Below are 26,117 nucleotides of genomic sequence, written 5' to 3' on the forward strand. Positions count from 1 at the left end.
CCCCACCACGTCGACCTAAAAGCATTTTATTGAATATTTTTGACCGAAAAACATTTCTTCTCCCCGTCCCGATTTGAGATGAACTCAAATATAGCTGGTGAACGGATGCGTACTTCTTATCTATATTTACAAATGAAAGAAGGAACGAGAGAACAATTATTACATAGACCCAAGCCGTCACAACAAATAAATTGGCTGCAAAAACCCAATGCCATGACTGAATTCAACACAGAAATAGCCAATTTATTGTGGTTGCTGGGAATGTTTGGGTCTATTGCAGTAATTATCCTCTCGTTCCAGTAAATTAATTAATAAAAAATAAATATCAAGAAATATGTCATATTATCCAGTTTGTACTTACGACACTCATATCTTTGCGGACAACACTCCCCTTCTGGTGGAGATTCTGGGATGCAGCCGTCGTCTGGCGCTTGACATTTAACTACAGCGCATACAACTTCATTTCTCATACAATAACAGTGGTTACACGGATCATCACTCACGACGGGTGCTCCATCAGAGTACAACTGGCCATTATGTACACACCCTGGAACCGAAGTAAAATATTAGCATACATGTTTAATTTGTGCAGCTTTATACTGATTTAAACAGAGAACGTCGAAGGACTTAAATTGAATGAAAATTATGGAGGCATACTCTTTACCTTCTACTTAAATGAAACCGTAATACGAGGATAACTTAAAAGTTTTAAGGCCAACTGAAAAGGCGAGGGGAACTACAAATATAAATGCTGTATGTTTCATAGTTTATATGTGTACATAATTTTAAGGATGCTTTTTATTTAAGACAAAATATATGTATAAAGCTGGATAGCTCTGTGTATATAAACGTTTCTGCACTCCATCTAGAAATGCAGACAAATTACACATAAATTCCTGAAGCGTGAAAATTCCCACTTTTTTAGAATTATGCTTAAATGAAATTTTTTCACTGTTCCGATAGAGAACATGTTAGATTTTTTTTCTGTTACGACTGCATAACATGGAAAAGAAATACCATCTGGATGAATTTCACTGATGGAGGATTGTTGGAAGGATGGAGGATGAGCCGAGTACGTGTGGTATCGTATATTTCATAACTAAACTACATTGCAGCACGGTTACTTGATGCGCTTAGCTAAAACAACTACACACAAGAGTTATTTCTGCGAATGAAGTGTCTACTTTCAGGAGCAAGAGAAACTCCAACTTGTTTACATCGGAATTAAATTAAAATGAAATGAACTTTCGTTATCAGGTTCTTTAAAATGTTATCTTAATACTCTGGATACGTTCCAGGAGGACACGGGAAGGGCGAAAGCCATCCACCAACAAGAACATCAAAAGATGTTTTTTTCTTTCTTTTTTTTCTCCCGGTAATAGCCTTCTCCGATAGCCAATATCAGACCTTAACAGTCAAACATAACAGAAAAATGTGTTCAGGTCAATCTGTACTGGAGTTCTGTTCTGATCTGCGATGAAAGTGATTTAACTATAATAAAAATCAAGGAATATGCCATGCTTTGCAGTTCATACATATAGTCGACAAAATGTGCAGGCCATGAATTAATTTTCTTATGACTGTTAAATGGCATAATATTACATATGAAGATGAATTATTTCTTCACCTGCCATTCAGTGTATATCTGTTATATTCATTATTTATGCATGCTTTTAGAAAAGACAAAAGATTTACCTTCTTGAGGAACCAATTCATGAACTCCTGTTGGTAACGTAGTCGCGGCTTCAGCAGCTGTAAATAATAATAAGCATAAATTAGAATATCATCTTATTATTTGATGTATCTTGTATCTTAAATTTCTTTAACTTGTTTATTGCTCTAAAAATAAGAATATGAATTTTCATTAGATGATTATTTCTCTAAAGGAAACCACTAGAATACAAAAGGTATCCCAACTATAGTCATTATTTAATATTTGTTATTATTAACAGAAAGAAATTACAGGATTAGAATTCACAGAACATAAATGGATTAGAAAATTACATGGCTAGATTTAGATATTGGTATAAAACGAGCGTAGAACAAATGCTAGTGGAAACATGCAGCTGTGGTTCTCAAACTTCTGTAAGCTGGACATCGGCTATGTTGATTAAAATTTTTTCCACCAACTACGCTGGCCATCAGCCAATCTGGCATATTGCAGACAAAAGACAATCTCAGGGTTGAGCTCAGTTTTTTTCGCGAATGCAGCGATGTACTAATGAGCGTTTGACTGGATGAAAATTATTTACCTTATTAGCTAAAGGCAGACAAAAGTTCTTGTCCTTGGCTCACTTTCTTTCCCATTACCTCCGAAGCATGTAATGTACTGTGAGAGTCAGTCCCACCTTATGTGTGATTATGCTTTACAAATTGAAACCTACTCCATCACATTGTCGTTTTTGGTGGTGTTCTTTTTACCGTGCATCAGCAGCTTAGACCATACCACGCCAGAAGTGTTGTCTGCACGGCGTGTGTGTTCACAAGCCGATTTGCATGCTGTCCACCATCGCTCAACGACATTTCCATTCCAGTCCCCCACCCAATCTCTATTCATGGATTCTTTTTAATCACTTATACCTATTCGGTGTTGTTTGTTTTTGTTGCTTTTATTACATTCCAATTTAATTAGTCATCACTATTACTGCAAAAATAGGAGAGCAGTATTAATACTTCAGTTTTATCTTCATAAATATTATTATGGTATCCATTCAGTAACTCCTTTTAAATTATAAATAGAGAAAAAACTAATAAACCACCTGAATTACTTATAACTATAATTATTATCAAAATATTTGGTTCAAGAAATTACAGTAGAGGGAATTTAAGTATCTATAACTCCAGTAAAAAAAAAAGCTAAAAACTTAGAGCCCTGATAAATGAGGTACAGTTCTGCTCTCTGATGAATCCCTTTTTAGCCTACAAACAGATGCTAGAAGTTATTTTATCTGGAAACAAAGGAATGGAGTACTGTCCCTCCAACATGAGAGAGAGGGACACTACGGTGGAGGCGATGTTCTTGGGGCGGAATAATGATTAACGGCCGCACCTCTTTTCATGTTTCTGATAGGGATACTGTAACTGCGCAGAGGTACCGATAAAAAAATCCACGAACCCTATGTGCGACTTTATAGGGGTGCAGTCGGTGCCGATTTTCTCTCCATGCCTGACAACACCACTGCACATAGAGCTTAAGTGGTGGAGTAATATCTTGAAACTGAAGGTATTCAACGATTTCCGTGGCCGGCAGGATCACGAAATTTAAATCTGATTGAACATGTGTGGGACGCTCTTGAGCTTCGCATTGCACCCCTACAGCCAACTCCTTGGTCACTTGGTCTGCGATGGTGAAAGAATGGGATTTATTGCCACAGAATCTTATAGAAACATTAATGTCGAGCATGGTTCACTTGTTCAAATAATTACACACAGTCGTTGACACAAAACTGCTAGGTAACAGTAGCCTCAGCGAACCACACCGCAGTTTATCTTCTATAGTTTTGATCTTCTACAAGTTTATCAGAGTCAATTCCCACATGTGATAAGCTGTGAATTGACTGAAACGCTCTGGCTGGTATGAACCTATCGGCCATCTTTAGTCTGTTGGTTATCATCCTCAGAGATTTCGTGCCTCTTAAGGCAACTGGTGGGATGTACCACTCACATAGCTGCCAGAAGTAAGGCGAAGAGATCACGCCAGTCATCATCTTTATTGTGGTTGACAGTCGTTTTCAGACAATGATGTCTGGTAAACGCTGTAGTTTAAGCTGTTAAGCAAGCTGTGGGTCCTTAACTGATGGGGGAGACGGTGTTTATTGTTGGCCCACTTCAGCAGCCAGAATTTAGTCGCATATATTCTCCTAATGTGGGTATGGGTGGCTAATGCCCACAATTCAGCACCATACAACATTGCCGAATACGCTGTGGTTTTTATATGTCGTGCAGTTGTAGTTGGTTTCACATGCAAGAAGTGCTATTTGGTTGTCCAACGTAAGAAGTTCATTCTATTTACAAACATATCAGTATGCGACGTGAACTTAAGTCTAGTGTCAAATATTATCCCGAGATCTCTATGAGTTTTTACAACTGGAATATTTATGCTATTTAGTTCTCTATCATATCAAAATTTTCTCCCGCTACATCACACGCTAATCGAGTTACACCCTGTTTGTTTTCTACATGTTCTGTTAATTTTGTCGAGCAGTGCGCTATATATTTGCATGTAGTGTCATAACCAAAAATTTTTAATTTTTTTCCAAGATATCAAAGAAAATTAGAAAAAATATATATGTTTCCATTTCCACTTTTGGAAGTAACTTCAGTTTTCTTTTCATCAGATTAAATTCAAAGTTCATAATCAGTGTGAAGTTAATTGTACGCCATTATACTACACCTATCATGGATGGCCAAAATGCACGACTCCATTATTGTTCATTCGTGGGATTTCCTTTAGTTTCGAACTTGTTTTTTAAAGAGTCTTTCTTTGCTATATTTGGATGTCTGTGAGACTGCTTTTAATTTGTTGTTATATACAAGCCGTTCTCCTCAAGTAGGAGTTGAAAAGTTTCCCAAAACTGTTACAAATAAATATATAAGATACTAGAATAAGAATGGCAGCTTAGCTGTACTTACTGCAGTTGTACCTAGAAGGGCAACAGAGACCCCCACCATAAACTGGAGAACAACCTTGTACTTGCAGCTCGCATTCTTTTATAACGCACGAGGTAGAGTTCCTTATGCAGTAGCATACTTCACATGGCTTTTCTGAATTTTGAGGTAGTCTTGCTCCTTCCCGGAAGTGCACCCCGTCTATGTAGCAACCTGAAGCCCGAAATAAAACATTTCTTCAGTTCATTTTTATGAGTAACCTGCTAGAAATACAGAGATATAAAGTTTAATTTTTTGTTTTTATTATTATTGCTGACGTGTTACTAAATATATGTACCTAATTTTTCTCTTATATAGTTGTAAATAAGTCCGAAAATTCCCAGAACATTTCATAAGTGAACAATAATAACCTAAGATGCAATTTGCGTCTTCGTATATTATGCATAATATAAGTTACAGGCCGAACGAGCTACATTAATATTAGTGCACTAGATGCTGTATAGGATTGCCGAATCGTATACAGAATCTGGGATGAAAACATCGATAAAATTTAAATTGCCCACTATCAAAATCTAAAATATGTGTGATTAAGATATGTAATATATTAATCAAAATAAAGTCTGTTATGTTATTTATAATATTTGTTTAAAATTATTAAATGTACGTTTTAGTAAAATACTTAGAGCTCAAGTATTAGATGAAAGACATTTAAAAAACACGAATATCTGTTTTCTTGTTTTCTGTGAATGCACTTAGTAATATTAAAGCGCTTGCTGCAAATGGTTTATGCAAATCGAGTAGAGTGCGAACGAAAAATTCGCTTTATTTCTCTTTGTTTTTATACAGTAGTGATGTCACTAATTTCAAATGTAATTAGCAAATATAACCGTCGTTTTTTTAGTACAATGGAGTCTCGATAATCCGTGTAACTTATTGATTTTTATAATAAATTTTTATCTGTTCAATAAGGCCCCATGCATTCGCATATAAATTAAATATCATTTAATGTACATACAGCAACAATTGACATTGACAGAACTCTTCAGTACCGCATAAATTTGTTCAAACAGCTTTTTATGATTAATGGTTATATAAGTGGGTGTTACATGACTTCATTATTTTGAGTTCTATTGACAAGTATTTCAAGTTACAATAAAAAAAGTTGTATTATATGAAATATATTTTTTAAACTTGGGTGAAGTGGTAATTGAAATTAAGAAGACTATTCACGATTAATTCTTTCTCTATGGCCTGATATATCTGTTATTGGATGCAGTTTCATCTCAAGTCAGTCAGTGTACGTGATAAATCTGCGTATTTGTAATTATTTTTAATTAATTTGAACGATACAGAAATAACAATTCTAAATTTAAGGACAAAACTTTTAAATTTAACTGCTTGGTTTCGATAAAAATATAAAACTGGTTAATCGAAATACCAATCCGTTTTCTGTTACCGAAAAATGGTTACATCACGTTTTTAGTCCTGTTTTCGTGGACCCGGAGGATAACTAACTTTCCGAATTTACAGGTTATTTGGCTGATACACACACAGGGCTGTGTTAAGATGAAAATGATTTTCATCTAAGGTTGGACCTGGAGGTTAAAGTTCATCAAAGGTTGACCTTAACACAGCCCTGTGTGGCTGATACATACACAGGGCTGTGTTAAGATGAAAACTACCGCTTCCCGGTCTCGAGGCAGCCAAATGAATAGTGTCAATGGGACCTTTTCGTGGGGAGGCGGCGGCATTTTTCTTGTTTGCGTTTAAGATGCTTAAGTAGGCACAATACTCACCGTTTGCCGCTTATTTGGATAGTCTGGGTTTGATTCCCATCGACGACCGGAGGAATTTCTAAAATTCTTTCCTTCAAGACTGTAGTTCGCCGATTTAAGGGGAGGGGAGGGAGTAGGGTTTCTTCTACCTTTCTCTTCGCTGAGAATCACGCCTTCTGGTCACACGTTTTGACGTGTGTCTTAACCCAGTCTGCAAACTGGCCTCTGTTCAACTTCAAGTCTTCATTTACACGTCCCAAAAATCTGTTTCGTTCTCCCAGATTTTGGACCATAATTCTCTAGCTAGTAGTTTTTTATGTCATGAAAACTTCTTCAAACACTATCGAAACCGGTCTTCTCTCTCTCCCAGCTCCTTGCAATCGATATTATCAATTGCAGAATTTTAAGTCGCATTTTTGTCAGGATACAGAGTTCTTGAGAATTACCTGTGTAACTCTCAAGAACTCTTATAGATATGAAATTCAGGTTATTCGACACACTGTTCGGAAAAATTAACTATAAGTCAAACACTGTAGAGTAAAATCGGATATCATTACGTGATAACTGCAAGTTGGTTTTTTTTATTTTTTTAAATACATCATACCTGTTCCTGATTAAATTCTTACCTGTAGTTTCTTCCGCAGGACTTTCTGTTGTCGTCGTAAGTCGAGGATATACTAGAAAAGTAAAAAACATAATGTACATAAAAATTCTCAGACATAAGACACACACACACATACACAATTTTTTTTTGTGTGATTAGATGAAAAATATTTGGTGCGTTCGCAATTATGTGAGAGTGGCGGGGCAGGCTCATTATTTCATATCCCGATTTAGTTTCTTATTAAGACTTACATCCCGCTATTCCATCTCTTGCTCTTATCCCTTCACGCACTGAACATATAAGTAAACGTGCAAAACCCATTGCAATAAAGCGCATATAGTAATACGATAAAGAGAAAATAAAAAAAATATATGATTACTGACTAGGGACCGACGTAGACGAGTGGTCAAGCGCGAGGTGCAGAAGCGAACACTTTTCAATTGGACCATGATAATGAATACAACCATTATCCACGGTTAATGGTTGTATTCATTATCAAACTGAGTAATTTTAAGCTCCCCTGGTCGTGCCGAAGTATAAACAGAACTTATAAAACACACAAAGATGTGAAACACCGAGAGCATGAATACAAACCATCATCTGCAAAAACAATGAGTAAACTGTTGGTTAGTCTAGTCCATCTCCAAGTTATTTCAAAGGTTATTGTGAATAGGGGGAAAGAAATACAGTGCAGTATAGTGTAAACAGATTAGGGGATCATTGATTCTAGCTTCGTTCTTGACTTAGATTTTAGTTTATTCATCAGAAAACACTGAGGTTAGTTTAATCTGTCACTTAAATTGGTTATCGTGAAGTTGCGTTTCATCACCGAAAATCACTGTTTGCATTTATCCCCTCATTATTAGAGTGTTCTTGTTGGTGGATTAAGCTTCGAGCGAAGAAATAGAAATCGAACCCTCGAACACGTCTCTGCCTCACTCTGCAGTTTTCAAACTGACATAGGACAAACCATGTAAAGTTGCGTGAACCCAGCATGTCAACGATGTTCAGGATTCTCATCAGTTGAGCAGCTTAGTTTGAGAAGCGTTATATAGAAGCCTATTGCCGCTAGTCTTCCGGTATGTGAGAGTGTAAATGAAGGGAACAAAACAGACAGCCTCTGAAAAACAGATCGGATGCTATTCCAATCCCCTCAGAATCTGACAAGGCAAAATCATGCTGGAATACCAAAGAGAAAATAATCAGGGCAACAGTAGCAGGCAAAGAAAAGACGCCATGTGAGGCTGGTTCAAAAGTGATAGAACTTCATGCATACAGCATCACAGAAAACCAAGAGCATAGAAATATATGAGAGGGAGCCTATCAACCACCACTCCTAAATGCACATCTCCACAACTACCGTATATACGTACGTGCAGTGTATGAGAATATTCAGCAACTCATGTTGCAGAAATTTGAGAAGGCGATGGCACGTTTCAGTCATATATTAAACCGAGAACTACGATCTTGCTTAATGGGGAATTTCCAAAAGACAAAAATCGGCAAGGCACATCTATCCTGGAGGCGTAACGGCGGACACCTCAGTCCTCCTGTAGAGCTGAGAACCATTGCCCAAAATTCCAAAACTGGAGACAGCCTCCTCCGGAAAAACAGTTGAGCCGTCCAATCCTATTATGAAGTCTAACCATATTTCAGATTTATTTTCTATTGCTGTGCCTGTCTTGATCGTTCGCCTCGGGACATGACATCCATGGTTGTTTGGTTGTTAACAAGCCATAACAGAAATGCGAATGTTTTGGGAATTTCGATATGGCCGATGCCTCGTTCACGAAGTGCTTACTGCGATTCCCATAAATTTTCTTTTAGGCTTCTTTTTCTTTCTTTAGCAAGTGTCTACGTTAGTCCATTCTGTTTTAGTGGAGTAGGGGTTTCCTAACTTGTTTCCGGTAGCAGTTACGCCATACTCGAATTAGAAGACCTGCTACTGTGCTTCCTAGGTGAGCGCAGGCTTCTTCTTATCTGTTATAAAATTTAAAATTTTTATTTTCATTTGGTTATTTAATTTCTTAATTTTCGCTTGTAATCTGGTAGCAGTTGGCACCTCTTCAGCATTATTGGTTGCAATCCGTAATAATTTCTTCAGCCGGTGGTTTGGTGTTTAATTTTATAAATATTGTATAATAATAGTTTCTTTTAATTAGTTCTTTTAATTTTTTTTTTGTTGGTGGGGGAGATACTTATTTTGTTGGTACAAGTTAGGGAAGGATGAAGCCGGCCTGATTAAAAAAAAAAAAAAATGGTTAGTTGTAATGCTAATCACCCCTGTAATTACTGCTTGCCATTCATTGTTATTTTATTGTTTCTAAAGACGCGTGCAATGTTTTACTAAATTCAACACTGAGGTTAGTTTAATCTGTCACTTAAATTGGTTATCGTGAAGTTGCGTTTCATCACCGCAAATCACTGCCACCATGGCCATTGCTGGAGGTGATAGCAGCGCTGATTATGGAAGATACTTATTCCCTTTCTGCAGGTTTCGATTTGAATTTTGTTTTTCTATGCGACGCTGGCATTCAGCCAACCATTGGAAAGAGAAGGTTACAACTTCATTGTAATTGTTTATGAAAACCGATACAACGGCACCACCATTAACAAAGGTCTTATCGTATTTTTAATGGCATGGTGCAAATTTCTAACGTCCAACATGCATATCATTGATCGTTAATTATCTATAGGAATATCTAACTTTATTTTGCAGCTCAGAGGCAACCATTCTGATTAATTGTTCATCCTTTTCAACTGTCCGAACTATTTTCTTCCGATCATTGGCAAACCTGCAAATTCCTTTGACTCTCTGTTATACACTGGTGATGACAAAAACTTTGGTGAACCCTTTATACATCTTAAGCGTTTCCGGATAATAGATGTTCTTTGATAGTGTAACCATAATTGACTAAAATGGATACACTAGTAACGATTCTGACCGATGCTGAAAGTACCATAACTCCAGATCTGATGGCTGTTCTGCTGTGATTGTAAATTAAAGATCACGTGGGCTGTTGGAGTCGGGAGGTCAGAATTTATAGTTTCGCCTCACATTTTTTCCTTAGTTGCCCTTGCGTCGTGAAATACATAACTTCTAAGGAGTCCCAGAAGACCAACAGCATGGATCAACATATCATAGTTATCTATTGGCTACAGTGCAGAGATTCATGGCTACCTGCCAGATTTTAAACATAATGGAGAACTTTAGCGGAAAAATAAGAGGAGTCTCATTGTGTTGTAGCCACGCATCACTCCATGAAATAAAACAAACATTTTTTCAATTATCTGGTTTCCCGAGCAAGTAACTTTTCCATCCATAGTAGTTTGTCTGAAGTTGTTTGTGGTCCATGGTCGTTTTGCCTGTTTGCTGGACGAAAAAAACCTGACTTTCCAGGAGCAAAAACTCTTGCTGCTTTCGCTGGAGCCTGAATAACTAGCCCATGGTATTGAAAAGCCTGTAAAATTGAACTGCATGACGCAGGAGATTTGACCCTATGCAGTTTCCTCACGGTTTGGGAGGACTGTGATTATAATCACTGCATGAACCGCTCACATTATACCTTCACCATATAGTGCTCTCTGTCCTGTCCTTTGGAACTAACACAGCGTTAAAATCCTTTCACCCCTTGTGGAAAAACTCTAGTTCGAGTTCTGCCTAGATGAGAGGAATTTTATGGGATTTTTTCACACTGTCGCCGAGTCGTTCGGTACCGGAAGAGGAGCGTAGGGGGTTTTCATCCAGAAAACAGGCAAAGTGGTTAAGAATATATTCAGTTTACAGACACCTCAATTTTCTTAGTTACTTGCCGCAAAGTAGCCAAGGTCATGCTTATTTTGCCGTAGTTAACACTGCCAGTCACGCCAAACAGCATCATATATTTACTTGATTGATACTTAACCAATGATGAGCGCCTTTCCGTCTTGAGACAAGTTAGGCAGAATGGGTTGCTCGTTATGGACTAAGGAGAGCCATACCCTGTCCCCATATAATCATTATATAGGGATAATCATCACCTACAAGAGCAATTTTGGTCATTTCCGAGCCCTCGCGGGTATAATTGCTATTCTCCCCACACCGGATGGAAAAGAGCTGAGTTCGAGTACTGTCGATGACCTCAGAGATTTTTTGGACTTTTTTTCACAACGTCACTAAGTTATTGGTCTCGGGCGAGAGTAGCATGATTTTTCTCCCTGAAACTTGGGTCATTCCTCCAGCAAACAGGCAAATCGATCACGGAACACACGCAATTTCCAGACATAATATATACGGCGCAATATGGCCTAAGTCGGTGATGAGCCTAAAACTTTAGAACAATTAATTAATGGTCATTGCTAAAGGTGCTCTAATTACTCAACGTTATTGAGTCTAAGAACTGTGCTTCTAATTATTCATTCATTTCACACAGAAGGGCATTGCTTGTCCACATATCACAACAGTATCCCAACAATGTCTTCATGCCACTCTCATTAAGTGGTTGTTTTTCGGTATAAAAAAAAATCTCACATATTTCGAAAAGAAATGAGTAAATATTTCAACGATGTTTTAATTGACAGATTAAGATCTTGATCAACTAATCAAGATAATTTGAGATTCGGAGTGATGACATTTAAATTAACTATTGCTTTTAGTTCTTTAGACTTTTATGTCACCTTAAACAAATAAACTGTTGTTTTAAGTTAGCTCAGTTGTCGCTTGCGATTAAGCTTTTTTGCACACCGTGGACGTTAACAAAGTTTAGCCTGACTGCCAGCTGTCTGTGATATTCTCATTGATTCCCTTCTTATTTTGTTTCTAACGCTACATCCAGACTCAGTGCGTCCAGAATTCTTTTTTATATTTTTTCCAAGTAAGAAAATAAAATGATTATATAATGAAAACTAGCAGTTCGTGCCCCTCACTTTGAACACAACTGTGTTATAGCACTTACCTAGTTTTACACTTGGAGAGGAATGCCTTCACAGCTATGCTTAGCCTTCTACTTTAGTCGTTTTTGGTAGATCTGTCTTCCGAAAATGCTTGTGGCACTAAAAATCCGATACATCGGAAAGTGTTAATAACGCTACCTGAGATACAGCACGTATTTGCTTGCCGTATTATTGTTCGCCTGAATTTGATACTGGACCATCACATGCAATACAGAGAACACCATGAGTTTTATGAAAGTAGTTCGGAACGTTTTTTTTTCTTTCTTTGGTTAATACCGTTAAGTGCTGCAGTGGCACCTAAAACAACTTTTAAACTGCTGCTATTCTTGAAATGTCTTTGTCGAAAACGACACCATTAGATTTTTTAGCTTTTTACCCATGAAATACGTACTTGGCAACGCATGGAGAAAGATGGATCAGTTCATCTTCCTTTAGTGGAATTGGACAGTACATTCTTAAAGATTGCTGTCCACGAATTCATATTTTAAATTTTAATACATTTCATAGACATAATTACTTACATTCGGGGCACCAGATCTTGGGGCAGCAGTCTCCTTGGTGTCTTTCGACTATGCAGTCTTCTCCGATTGGCTTCACGAAAGGACATATTCGCAGGTAACACATCAGGGTGCTCCTAACGCATGTACAGTTTAAGCATGGTTCATTTGTATCTATCTGTTGTCCATTTTCGTAATGTTTCATCATGTAGTAGCATCCTAAAAAAAGAATAAAGAAATGTGTAAAAACGAACATTTAATTTCCTAGTGATATGAAGAGAGTTTTAAATTTTATTTTAAAAATGAGAGAGAGAGAATGCAAGCTATGCCACCACCTGAAAATACTGGGGGGGGGGGGGGGTTGGCTATTGAGACCTCGATTTTGTAACCCCCCAGCATTAAGAATCCTTGAGGCTGTTTGATTAAATCAGATAGGTAATATATAACCCCGTGTTCTCATGTATCAACAAATACTTGCTGTTCTGTTTCATATTCAGACCAGCGAGTACCACATTAAATAAAGACAAATAATTCCATCGGAAATATTCGTATCTTCTTATAACAGTTGGATATTGGACTTAAAAAGGCATTATAAATGTGAAGGTATCATTTACTGCATGTCTAACTTGCAAAGACATTCATTCAGTGAATCGCATTATTAAAAAGTCTGTGAAACGCTGTATGGAATGGCTAAATGAGAGACAAATATGGGTATTGGAGTGTTTAATTATTGTGCGTTTTAACAGCGCTTGTCGCTGATGTCTGTATTTTCTATTTTTGTCTGTAGAAATGTGTGTTCACAGGCCGATTTATGTTGTGCGGGCTGAAAAGCCCAGAATAACTTACTGAAAACCCCCACTCTTTTAGCCTGAGATCGGCCAACTACTTCCTCGATTAAAGAGGGTTTTGGAATTCCTACAAACTATCGATGTAGATCGAACTCAGACCTCGCCACACGAGTAGCAGACAGCAATGTATCATGCCGACTGAGCTTCCAAGAGAGAGAGAGAGACCGTGAATGGTAGGTGGATCTGATGGTTAAGAAGGCTATCTTAAATACATTATTAACAAAAACAGGAAGCCTACCGGAGTACAAACACAAAATTAAAAAATATATTAACCACTTCTCATCTCAATTTTTCCCATTGCTGAACTGCAGGTATTACTGAAGAGGGAAATGATTTTCTTAATTACAAAGGTTGAAGTCTTTTTTTCACCTTTGAACACTGTGTGGAATAAGAATACTTTTTGCCAGATTCAACTAATTCCGGTTCGTAATAGTTATAATACAATACAGTACAAACATATGGCATCTTACCTTTGTCACGAGGAAATTTGGCATTTGACTGCACAGGAGCTAAAAGAAAAAAAAAAAAAGAAATATATATCACTTGCGCTGGAATGTTGCAACTTTTTTAATAAACATTATGCAACATGCATCTCAATAATTATTCTGCTATTCTTTGTAGTTTTAAGAAAAAATATAGTTCCTGCTGTCTGATTAGAAGCTTTTTTTTCGGAATAATATCTGATTATTTGATATGTATGAACATTTTCTCCTGAATGGAGATATCCTCCAATTTATACGTCCTTTCTGTTTAAAAGAACACAGCGCAGTATATACTCGCTAAAGTAATCTGTACAATTGATATTGAAGAAGATTTTCCCAGAGTTCCGTTACAGAGTTTATCTTCGGATTCAGAGTCCTCTTAGAGTATTTTCAGTCTCAGAGTTCTTCTGTTCTCACATGGAGAATGGGAGGAGAACTCTGAAAAGGAACATTGAAAATTTAATATTACTAAGGAGTATCTGCTATAAAGGTAGCTTAGACCTTTGTGACATATAGTCCCGCAGATAACGCCTTAGTCATCAACACAAAAGTTTGAACAGCTTGTTGCCTACCTTACCTGCTTGCAAAGTTTGGCCTCCAAATCATCTTTTGAAATCTAGTGGGAGAAACACAGCCATCCTGATCTGTTCAATCCTTCACGGCATGCTCATCCCACTTTTCAGAAGCACACAGACCTGATATTTAACTCAAACTTAAGATTTTAATATTACCTCGTGAACCTTCACCTAAAGATGTGTCGATTACTGTGGCTAATGAAACAACAACTGGTTCATGTTTGTGCATTGGCGATAAACTAGAAAACGCATCCATCAGGCGATCAACGAACAATTCTGTACTGATTGAAAATCTATACATTGAAAAGCTGCTGAAACAGCGCGAAAGGATTGGGTGCTGTAGAATACTTATTTTTCCATATAAAATTCCTTACTCCAAATGTTAGAGTTGAGATCAGACTCACCACACTGCAACTGTTAAAAGTATGTCTAAAATAAAAATTGCTGTGTCTATTACTATAACTCTTATGCATGAATAATTCTGGAACCATCATTCCACAGCTTCACTATACGTCTCTGTCATTCACTATCATAATATGCCATGTAATTTAATGTGCTCTGCTCTTAGTACAGCTGCCAAACATGTTAGATATAATAATAGTAATTTGCTGCACTGCTGATTTATTTAATATATTGGGCGATGTATTACTGAGTACTGTTTTGTAAGCTACAGGATATAATATCAGATAATTTTATTTTTGTTTGATTCGGTGACGCAGAAAACTTCCCTGGATATCCAAGATTGCTAGGAGACTGAATAAGATTTGCTTAGCTTGCTCTGTTTACAAGAGAGCTGTTTTACCTGGTCCTCAAGCTCAAAAGGGTTCTCGAATAGATTTTTCTTGAATCATTGCACTGAAAAATGAACACAAAACTATTTTTCATTATGGCTAGGGGACACCAAAGTTAAAAGCTGTCGGGCTTGTGAATGTGCCTGCTTAATGAATCTTGGAAGAGATTCGAAGGGTTAAAAAGTAATTTAAATTGCATTTGGAGGCAATCATGTAGGTTAAAGCGAATGCACATAAGGTTATTCATAGTTCACGAGAGAACGACTTTCACAGTTATTCGTATTCATATTATAATGGATAAATGTCCGCACTTCCCAATTCGTTTTTCCTATGGATATCGATCAACGTCCCTTATTAATTTGGTTGCCAGTCTTTGAACCCGTTTCAGAAGTTCTATGTCTTCCTTCAAATGTGTCTTCTAGACCTGAACAATATTCTAAATGTGAAAAAAAAATGTGATCCCACCCATCGACTTGTACAGAGGGACAATAGTATCCTTTGCCCTACATGAAATTCATGAATAAATTTCTATCTATACAATGTTTCTATCGTAGGATTAAAACCGTGGTGGAATGCACTTAGTTTTTTTTTTTTTTATGAAAGGCACTTAGGTTTTTAGTTATGACTACAGAGCTTTGCTCCGTGGTTGCCTAAGGACTCGAAGATGCGTTGTCATTGATCAATAAAGCTCAGAAAATAATGTTGATGATTTAAATCTGATAACGCTGAACCCTTGGTTTGCTGTGGTTGTGGAGCCAATACAAGATAATTCCTGTGTGAAGTAAGCATTGGATTAACTATAATAAATGACTGAGAATTCATGCATGACTAGGTCACTCTAACTTTCCCAATTACAGCAGACTTCAGTCGATGGCTACCATCAGGATTATCCCAAAGTATGGCCGAGATTCTCTTCTTGAGCTTACCTCCTAGAAACAGAGCTCTCATGCCTAGAGGGCGGTGTGTTTTCAAGCACCAAGAAGTCCAGTCTTCTCAGCGTTATATATGTAGGCCAAGAGCAGTCCTACTTTTTTTTTTTTTTTTATTTCATTGAGCTTCTTTCTGAAAAGCTCAAACTCTCACTAGAATACTTTGTGGTGAACATATACCCACATGCCTATGTATTGTACTATTTTATCTTATTGCGCTATATTATATGTATTATATACAGCATTTGTACAGTATTCTATATAGCTGGCTGGGACCGCCAAGTTTAATAATAATAATAATAAATAGAATACTTAAAGATTCATGGTATTATCAACGAAAGATTGCGAATATTTTACTGCTGCTAGTCTAATATTCATCGATAGCACTAATGTTTACTTTCATATGTTTTGCAAGTTTATTATGGACTTTGGATGCACGAAGTCCATCACCACATACTACTGTTACACCACTCGAATGCTGCTGCACATATTGTTTGTGCACCCTTCTTAAACGTTTTTGTCATTAACCACCTTCATATGTTTTCTACAACCTACAGCTGTTCCCCAAGTAATTCTAATTCTAGTGGAACTAGTTGCACTTACTCACCAGCGTCAGACTTTACGGTTAACTGCTTGAACTTTAAAGAAAATAGTCATCACGAAGATTCACATTACAGTACCTTATAGAAACCACAGTTTGTTGCTCCAGTTGGAAAACTTTACACAGCACTTCTTGTTGATGAAGCTGAATGAATTACAGGTTTGCAAATCACGTTCACACGAGAGAAATCGTTTATAGTTTCTTCAAAAGCAGGAACCCTGCACACTAGTTAGTAAAGAAAACGTCTAATAGTGAACCCCTCTCTCTGCACGTAGCTCTGAAAAAACTGGGTTTACTACTTAGTGCATCGATCTTATATTGTAGAAGCACTTCGCCATTAGTTGCATTGGTATTGCACTACTCTAAATAAAAAACACTGTCCAATGGAGAAGTATATTGTCTTTTATTTAATGTGTATGCCACTAAGATAATCAGACTGAGAGACAGTCACATCATGGGGTTTCGTATGGACGAAAAGCTCGGTTCATCTGGACGCTGTCCGTTGCTTCCGCATTCTGTTAAACTGAAGAATTTTGAAATTTTGAATGTGGCTAAGTGGCAAAATACCATACCGTCACTACGGTGGAGGAGAGGACGAGGATTGGCTTGGTATGATTGTTAAATGGCACAGGGAGCTTGTTCGATTATCTCACTGCAGGGAATATAATTTGCAGTTCACCCCTGGTCCACCTGGTAAAGGTTCATAGCAGCAATTGTAACTGATATTAACATCCTGATGGCGCCTCCGTAGCCAGGTGGGAAGGAGCAGCAGTGCGTAGCACACGCTTCTTGGTTAGACCGGGGTTCGAGCCCGTCACCACCAAATACGGAGGATGCGGAAAGGTCAGGGAATGACCACCGCATATTCCCGGAGCAATATGGCCTTAGTTGCTAATGCTCCTAAAAACCAAATAACAACAACAACAACATTAACATCCTGCTAATGGTCCTGCTGGAGTTGATATTAAACGCCAGTTGAGATAGTTACCCTATGCAAGTTTTCAAGACAGGTTTGGTTTGTTTCCTACAAGTTATTTGGTTAATATTTCTCTAGGGAACTGATACCAATAGGCGTCGGTGAACTGTGCGTGAATTCTGTGGTTGGTTTGCCATTTTACTGGATTTTTCAGGGTTAAAAAAATCTTTAAATGAAAAAGATATGTATATAGTGGTGTGGGATCAAGACCGTATCATCATGTAAGAATGTTGTTGTCACCTCATTACTCACACGGAAGGAAGCAGTCAGTCTTTATTAATTTGACTTTTTTTTGCCATTGTTTTCTATTATACCTCAAATGGAGTGACGATGCATTTCAATACCTTGGTACATTAAGAATCAAATTTATTTAAGCATCTAATTTTATTACATAAGTTTTGCCGTGGCAAAACTAGCATGTTTAGGTACCATTCAAATCAGAAAAATATCAGCAAATCTTTTTAAACTCTATACATTTCTTCCCAAGTTTAGATTCTGCTCTTAAGTTGACTGAAAACTATAGCTATTCGCTAAAATGAAAGCAGCAGACAAACATGCATAAGTAAACTCTCATTGGAACCGGAACATGAAAGTTAAGCACTGAGTAAATAGGCATGTAGCCTTCAGAGCCCCGCTGCGATACAACTAGTACTGCAGGTTCCCAAGAAGATGGCAGTGGACTAAGCATGTCAAGATACGTAGCTCTTTATATTTTACGCTTAAGTTTAGAATGGACGAAGGCCTGCGGTACGAAAGATGTTCACATTTTTATTATAGGGTGAGGTTTTCGCACCTGCTCTCTCATGTACACATACCCTGTTCGCTGTTGTTAATTAGGACAGCTGTGTTTTGGAAATCGAAAAGAAAACAAATTCAGAGTACAGCCTATTGGATCTTCTAAAGTGATCTGTTACAAAATAAACGGGCAGTTATATAACAATGCTAAGATACTAAGTTTTGTGTATTAGTAGATTAGTTTTTCTGAATTGATTAATTATAAAACTGAAGAGGCCTGTGGTACGGGATTACATAGATAAATAAAGAATTCAGTTCAACCGGTAAGAACAGTAACTAAGCTTAATAATATACGTAATTAATAATAACTAAGTTTAATAATATAAGTAATTAGCAGAAGCTTTCGAGATTAAGTATCCCTTCGTCAGCTTCGTGAGAATACATACATAAAACATAAACGTTACAAATGGAATGTACAGAGCGTGATCATGTTGAGTAAAACGAGACAGCCTGCACGAGGATGTAATGTAATGTTTTATGTATGTATTCTCACAGCTGACAAAGGGATGCTTAATCTCGAAAGCTTCTGTTAATTACTTATATTATTAAACCTAGTTACTATTCTTACAGATTGAACTGACTTCTTTATTTGATTAATTATAATTAGTCTGTAATTATAGACGGGATCTACAACCTATTCGGAGTATTGGACAATCTAAATCGTGTAAGAGTGGGAAAGAGGTTTCATAAACGTAAACAAAACCCTATTCTGGCTAAATTATTACACAGAAATAAGATTTCAGTCATCACTAAGTTTTTCTATCAAAGCAGGATACAGTGGAAACTCGACTTTGATAAATCTAACCTCCTATTTGTAAAATTGTGCCTGTTCTAGGATTGGGTTATTTGGTTGTTGGATACAATGTGGAAGGAAAATGTCGGGGAACTGGTGCACATTGCCGCTTGAGATCAAATAACGTTACTTCATTCTGGGGAGCGGGGTCCTTGATGCTGTAAATTCCTTTCTTCTTTGGCAGCATTCGACAACAGACCGTAAATGATGGTTCTACTTGCCTATGGAAGTAACAATCACATTGATTTTATTTATTTAATATTTTTGAAATGGGAACTGGTTTGGATCTAATTATTTCTGTTTTGATAAATTGGCATTTCGCTTTTATGTGATTTCGACGAGTAACGTCTAATTTTACAAATGCCTTCTCTCTCCAAGCCCATCTCATCTTTCTTTGCCTTTGGTAACTAGTTATTGTATTGAGTACTATAAGAATAATACGTGTAATGATCATAAAGTTCACACTTAATTCGCGCTGCGTGTTGAAACTTTTATTTTGCAGCTAAAATACTAAATCTAAACATTTCGATTGGTTCAAAGCTAATTAAGCCATTAAGTTTTTCTCTAAGCAAGTTCAAGGACATAATTACGGAGAAGGTGCACATTACTGTCCACTCCTCATGAATCATAATATTCCTGTCCTTCAGTCAGAAGGTTGCCTGCACACAGTTGCCTTCATGCATGGAGACAAATCCATATTTAGAGCCCAGCGATGATTGTTTCACGACATGGTCACTGTGTTTTTGTCTTGTCCTGTTTTAAACATCATCGAGAGAAAAAATGTGTTACCTTACTTTTCGGAACCCCATCGTATCTGTAGGTTTTACATTTATTTTCGATTTCTTTTTTTTTATGGTTGTTTATTTACTATTCTGTTTTTCCACACCTTTGGGATCCGGAGATTTCAGAATATTATTAAATAAGATTAGTTTTTGTGGTGGCTGCCATATTTAAATAGTTCAACACATTATTTATACCTGAACTTATCTGTTTCTCGATTTTTAATAATTTTTTTTTAAATCTTCTAAGGTTATTTATTCTATATATCCTAATCTATTAACTTTTATTTTCTTGTTCCTTGTTAATGTTATCAGCTGTTAGTGTTCTTCATTTCATAATAATCTAGAATATTTTGTCCAGTCTTCTTTTGGGATTAAGTTTATTCTTAGTTAATTATTTTCTGTCGAATGAAGTTTTTTGAATACTTTGAAGTCTCTTCCTTATGGTCCAAGTAACAGGCTAACCTAACCAGTGATTTTACCTATATTTACTGCGTTACTTCTTCACCTCAGGCCATGCGACGTTTGGTCATGGGAACATCTAAAGGACAAACTATGGCTGACTTTTAGAATAGCATTGCAAAGCGCGTAACCATTAACTACGTACTTCTTTTGTCTGTACAGTAATCTGGATAGTGATGGTCATGTAGCTGCCTGATTATCGCGTTTTTAGTTTGTTGATCTCCTACGTTTTGACAGTATTGCCAGCTCTACCCTATCTTCCAATCAAACACAATAATAAACTGCATTCCTGATCTTTTGTTCAGTTAAAAAAAATATTGAAGACCGCGGAATTCACTGAGAATGGAATTCATTTGTCCCATTTTCACGACATTTATTATTATTATTTTTTTTTTTTTCAATTTATACTTATATACGACAGACGTTCAGTAAGCAACGTTCCGAGGTACATTACTCGTTTTTATTATGTCGACATACACATCCAATACCAATAACGCATACAGGACAAATATTCTTATTTCTTTCACATGAACACCATTGTGATTGGGTCATTTGTCTCCAATTTACACCAACTGTCCAAGTCCTGCTCCGAGAAACTAGGGTTTGTGCACACCCACTGGCTGACCTCGAGTTTCACGTTGGAAGCGTTTTCTTTCGAAGAGCTGCTTCTGTAGTCCAATCAAGTAGAAGTCACTATGGGAGAGACATTCGATATATGTTTGAAGGACATTCGCTAGCTGCTCTCTTATCTCTGTCATTCCGTATACCTTTCACTCACATAATTCGTGGTACAGAATGATTACGTGAGTACTGCGTTTCTTAGATCAACAGTTTGTTGATGAGAAGGTGTGTAGCTGTAGCGTGAATGCATTGTGGAAGAGCTATTGAATGACCGTATCCCGTCGATTAAATTCTCTCTACTACAGATCCAAGGTTCAGGGTATATGGGAGATGGACGAGAAATTTGCTGCAGGAGTTATATGGACACTGTCATGGAGAAGGGTCACTCCCCTTTTTGGAATAAACGGAGGCGATGGAGAGTCAAGGGAAATTGCCTTGAGTCAAGGGAAATGCGAGTTATCACCGTAAAACCTGCTCAGGAGACCGTTACCCTGCGTTTCTCCATTTTCTACAGATACCGTATTCTGCCATGACGGCTTTTTATTCAACGATCTTACAGAGCAGTTCCTTTTGGCCGGCGAGTCGAATACGTCGAATAATTGCGTCTATTTGCTTGTTCGTGTACTGCAGAAAACGAAGTGTAGCAGTAAAGTTTCCGGACTGGTGCAACAAAAAGAACACAAAGTGAAAGAGCTCAAAAATGGTTTTGTTTTTATTAAAAGTAATCACCATCTGATTGAAGGCACTTATTACACCTTTCTAAATATTTCTGAAAAGTAAGCGAAGGCGTCCAAAGAGGTGATATTCAGTTCGGTGGTTACTTTTTTCTTTGTCATCCTGAAATAATCCTTAAATCCCTTTCCTTTGAGAACAGTTTTAACCTTCAAAAAAAAAATATGAAGTCCGGTGGTGCTAGATCGGGAGGATAGGGTTGGTTGATCTCCACAATGCCATGTTTCTTCAGAAAAGTCTTCGCAAAAAGTGCGGAATGGACATTGTCGTGCAACAAGAACCAGCTGCCTTTCTGTCGAAATTGTCGCCTCCCCCTAAAAATGCACTTCAGTAGTCTTGGAAGCATCTGTACGTAGAACGCAGCATTGAATCTTTTCCCTTCGGGTAAAATTTTCTTGTGACTCACATCTTGTTTGTCGAAAAACGTGATCAGCATCGTCTTAATCCTGAACTTCTGTTAATGACACGTTTTGGCCTTTGTGATTATTTTTAAATCCACTGCATTCGCAGACACTTCGTCTTTGGATCGTACTGAAACACCCAACACTCATCTCTAGTGATAATACAGTCGAGGAAATTAGGATTGTCTTGACAAGTCTAGATGAATTCTTCTCACGGTGACCCTTCATTGCTTCTGCTCATCCGTGCAGTTATGCTGCACAAATTTTGCGCAGGCCTCCTTTTTCCCTCTATTTTTATGCGGAATTTGACGAATCGCTTCCTTATTCACATCCAACTCATCAGCCATTATTCTGAGAGTTAAACCACCACGTGAACTTTTGCAACTCTCTCCTAATTTCGAGAGGTTAATAGACGCCTACTTCTTGTCTTGAATTATTGCGAACATCATCATGTTCGTCTTTGAACCGCTTATACCATTCAAACACAGTGCTGCGACTTAATTTCATCACCATAAGCAGTTTTTGACCTTAATATGTCAAAATATGTACGCTTCTCTTACAGATTTTCCCAGTTTAAAGCAAAATTTGAGATTCGTTCGTTGCTCTATTCCAAAATCTGACAGGGAAACCGGTTGTTACTTGCAATCTGTCAGCCTACTGCACAATCTCTGTATCACCCTCTGTTGGAGGAAGTTTGAACTACAACATACCACTTCCATTTGTTTTCAAACTCATCGAAAATAACTGCAACAGCAGGGGAACTTTATTGCTATATCTCGTATGCCAACGGATGTTATTTGTTAAACACTTTCATCATTTTTTAATTCGTCATGTCTGCTTTCGCCTTGTTGGGCAATAGAGATCATTTCTGACTTTATTTCAAATAGAACAACTGAAAACCATTTTAGAAGCTGTTGCCAGTTCTTTTTTTTTTTTTTCATTTGTCACACCACACTTTCTGATGTAAGCCGTATTTAAATGTGTTCTAGTTAAACTACATTCGTTAATTGAAATATAAATAAACAAGCTGATCAACAATGATATTGGTTATATGCCATTGGAACAAAAAGTAAGTAATTTTCGAAGGAAATCATTTGCATATTCCATTAAACAACTCGTTTGAAATTGTGGATACATCGTGTTTCACGTTGAGAATCAGTGAACGCTTAACGGGAACATCAGTCCTCTCGTGAAATGCCCCCCCCCCCTCATTCTCTCAAAGTGGGCCTCCTTCCTTTATGAGTCTCATCGCGAGGGTAGGGGATATTTTGCCTCTGTAAATTGCTACTACTTTAGAGTACTTATTTCTTGCGGTCTCATTTTCTTCACAGTCTCCTCTCTCTCTCTCTCTCTTTCAAATTTCATTATGCTTTTGTACAGGTGGAGAACTTTCAGGGACAAAGACCTGTAATGAGTAATACGAAGGTGAAAGTAGGAAGGCCAAATAATAGTGTAATACGCTAGCGTAATGAAACTTGCCCGTTCCAGAGATTTTCTTGTATTACCGGTTCCCTTAACTAACTCTTCCTAACGCACTCTATTGAAATGAAGAGCGGACCGGTTGTAATGGGATAGTTACACGTACTTAAAATGAGAGTTTATCATCAGAAAGGACAACTAATGAGTGATTTGTTGGCCACACACGTAAACAGAGCTATAAACTAGGTGCAAAACCTTATAGTGTGTGAATTGTTGCTTTTATTTTTATGAGTAACAAGATTAATTCTGATTAAAAAGTAGACTTATTTTGTAAAACATTCATTTAACTGTATTCTAATCAGCCAGTTCGACAGTATTTAAAAATGGAAGCAAATAAAAAAATATTAAGAATTCATTTATATGGATTCATCCCCCTGTTTTTTCCTACTTTGGCTACAATGATGGTGTCCTACCTCACCGCAGAGTGAAGCAGCAGAACGGGATGCAGCGACCTTCTTCTGATATCGAAACTTTCGTGTGAGAATCTTTGAAACGAATACATGGGGTCGTGTCGTAATGTTAATATGTTAAGCTCGCGTCGTGATGTCGAAATGTTAATATTGATTCCAGAATTTGGCAACACACCCTTTAGGACGTTGCCAAATTTTGGAATCATGTTAAGATTTCTTTCGCTCTGACTTTCTTTTACTGCATGCATTGATGCAATTTATTGATTTAAAACACAATTACTGAGTAATACGTTAAAAAATTAACAAAGGTTATTTCTTCACATGATTCATGCTCTGTGCTCTTAACACTTTTTTCTCCTTGGGAGCTAACGACCAACGATGGTCTTGGTTACGCCTGTACTTAGTGCCGCACGCCTTCCCTGTCTCTCTTACACTTTTTTTTTTTATATTTTTGGCTGGAAACAGGAAGTTTCTTAATTTTTAATATAAACTTTAAAAAAAAAGGAACAAAGAGTGTGGAATAATTGCAAAATTCTGCTTGGATGTCGAATTATTTTTGGCATGGACGTAGTGTGTCGGCGTGATAACCCGAAAATTCCTTGTACAGAGCAAATATTTTATGTGAAACATCCTTGGGGGCACCTATAACAGTGTAAATCTGAATGGTCACGAAAAATGCTTCACGGAAGTGACGTCATAAGCGGCTTCCGCCAGAGGCACTTCCCACACTCCCACCACTAGTTTGTGCCACTAGTGGTACAGTAAATAAATAACTTTTCTGTTTATACTCCGACACGACAACCAAGTCAGAGTTTACAATAAATTGTCAATACAAATATTTATCGTATTTAGTAGTCACGGCTTGAACCCCGGTCCACTCAAGGAACGCGTGCTATGCACTCTCGCTCTTGACCTCTCAGCTAATCACACTATAATTAGAGCGCGTGACGTATTTATAGTGACCGGTACGATATCTCGAGTTCTGGTGAATCAATTTACAAAATCCATATGCATTTGTTTGAATTTCGCCGAACTGCATTAGAAAAGCACAATAAAACAAAAAACGAAAAAAAAAAAAAAAAAACCCGCCTGTGTACCTTGCACGTACGAAAGGTGTTTTATTTTATGTGAAAATATCCTTGGCTTGGAAGAGGTTAGCAAAATCGAAGCCAATAGCTTAATTACTCATTTGATTGTAGCCATTTGTTAAATAATATGACGTCACAATCATACTTCCTGCAGTTACTACTGCAGGAAGTATGATTGCAACAATACAAGTATTTGTCATATGACTGCAACAATACAATTTTTCAACAATTTCTTTTTTTGCCTCGCATTTTCGTTGCATTCCATTGTTAGTGCCGCTATAGGAGTTTTCACATCAATAATTTTGTAAAACAGCGTCAATCGGGTACCTCAATCGAAGAAACGGGAAGGATGTTTAATATAAAACCATGTACCGCGCGTGCTCAGCACACGCTCCATTTTTTTTTTTTTTTTTTTTTTTTTTAATGGATATCTGCAAGAGACCAGTCCATGGCATGCCCGGATGTTATTTCTAAAACGCTGATCCCAGAGGAGTGCCTTCATTCTGGAAAAAAGTTCGAGGTCACAGGTACTCATATTAGAGGAGTATGGTGGATGTTTTTCTGTTTTTCACTTCAATTGATTCAGACGTCGGCTCCAAGACAGTGGGCATTTAGACATTTCGACATTTATAGAGTTACAGACATTTCGCCTAACAATTTTCTTCGCATTCTTTGCATTGTAGCACTATGCATTACAGAACACCTCTGAATGGTAGTACTAAGGTGCTGCTGATCATGATGATTTTGAGGGTACTGCCTCTCACTTTTTTCTTAATAAATGAATAAATAATGAGCAATAGTGCCCTTACAGTGATCATAGACAATGATCAGCTTTACGTTAACTTAGTTCTTGCCGGGATTTTTTTAATTGAAGTGAATATGGACGGCACGTATAATCCTGACCTGTTCCTCAAAAATGAAAAACTGAGTCAGCGTTTC

At 37.3% G+C, this 26,117-nt stretch overlaps 1 protein-coding gene across 1 annotated transcript in view; it reads right to left on the reverse strand.

Annotated features, from left to right (window-relative positions):
- LOC150085822 (uncharacterized) overlaps positions 1-26,117 on the reverse strand; it is a 145,118-nt gene that overhangs the window by 56,855 nt on the left and 62,146 nt on the right. Inside the window, exons 3-8 of the mRNA XM_090374706.1 lie at positions 13,735-13,773; positions 12,441-12,635; positions 7,010-7,060; positions 4,633-4,821; positions 1,696-1,752; positions 362-547 (exon numbers count right to left, since the gene is read on the reverse strand). Coding sequence (XP_090230832.1) covers positions 362-547; positions 1,696-1,752; positions 4,633-4,821; positions 7,010-7,060; positions 12,441-12,635; positions 13,735-13,773 — 717 coding nt within the window. The remainder of the gene's footprint in view (positions 1-361; positions 548-1,695; positions 1,753-4,632; positions 4,822-7,009; positions 7,061-12,440; positions 12,636-13,734; positions 13,774-26,117) is intronic.

The sequence above is a fragment of the Mastigoproctus giganteus genome, chromosome 5 (genome assembly GCF_048544385.1).
Source record: "Mastigoproctus giganteus isolate SK-2022 chromosome 5, ASM4854438v1, whole genome shotgun sequence".
Taxonomy (NCBI): Eukaryota; Metazoa; Arthropoda; class Arachnida; order Uropygi; family Thelyphonidae; genus Mastigoproctus; species Mastigoproctus giganteus.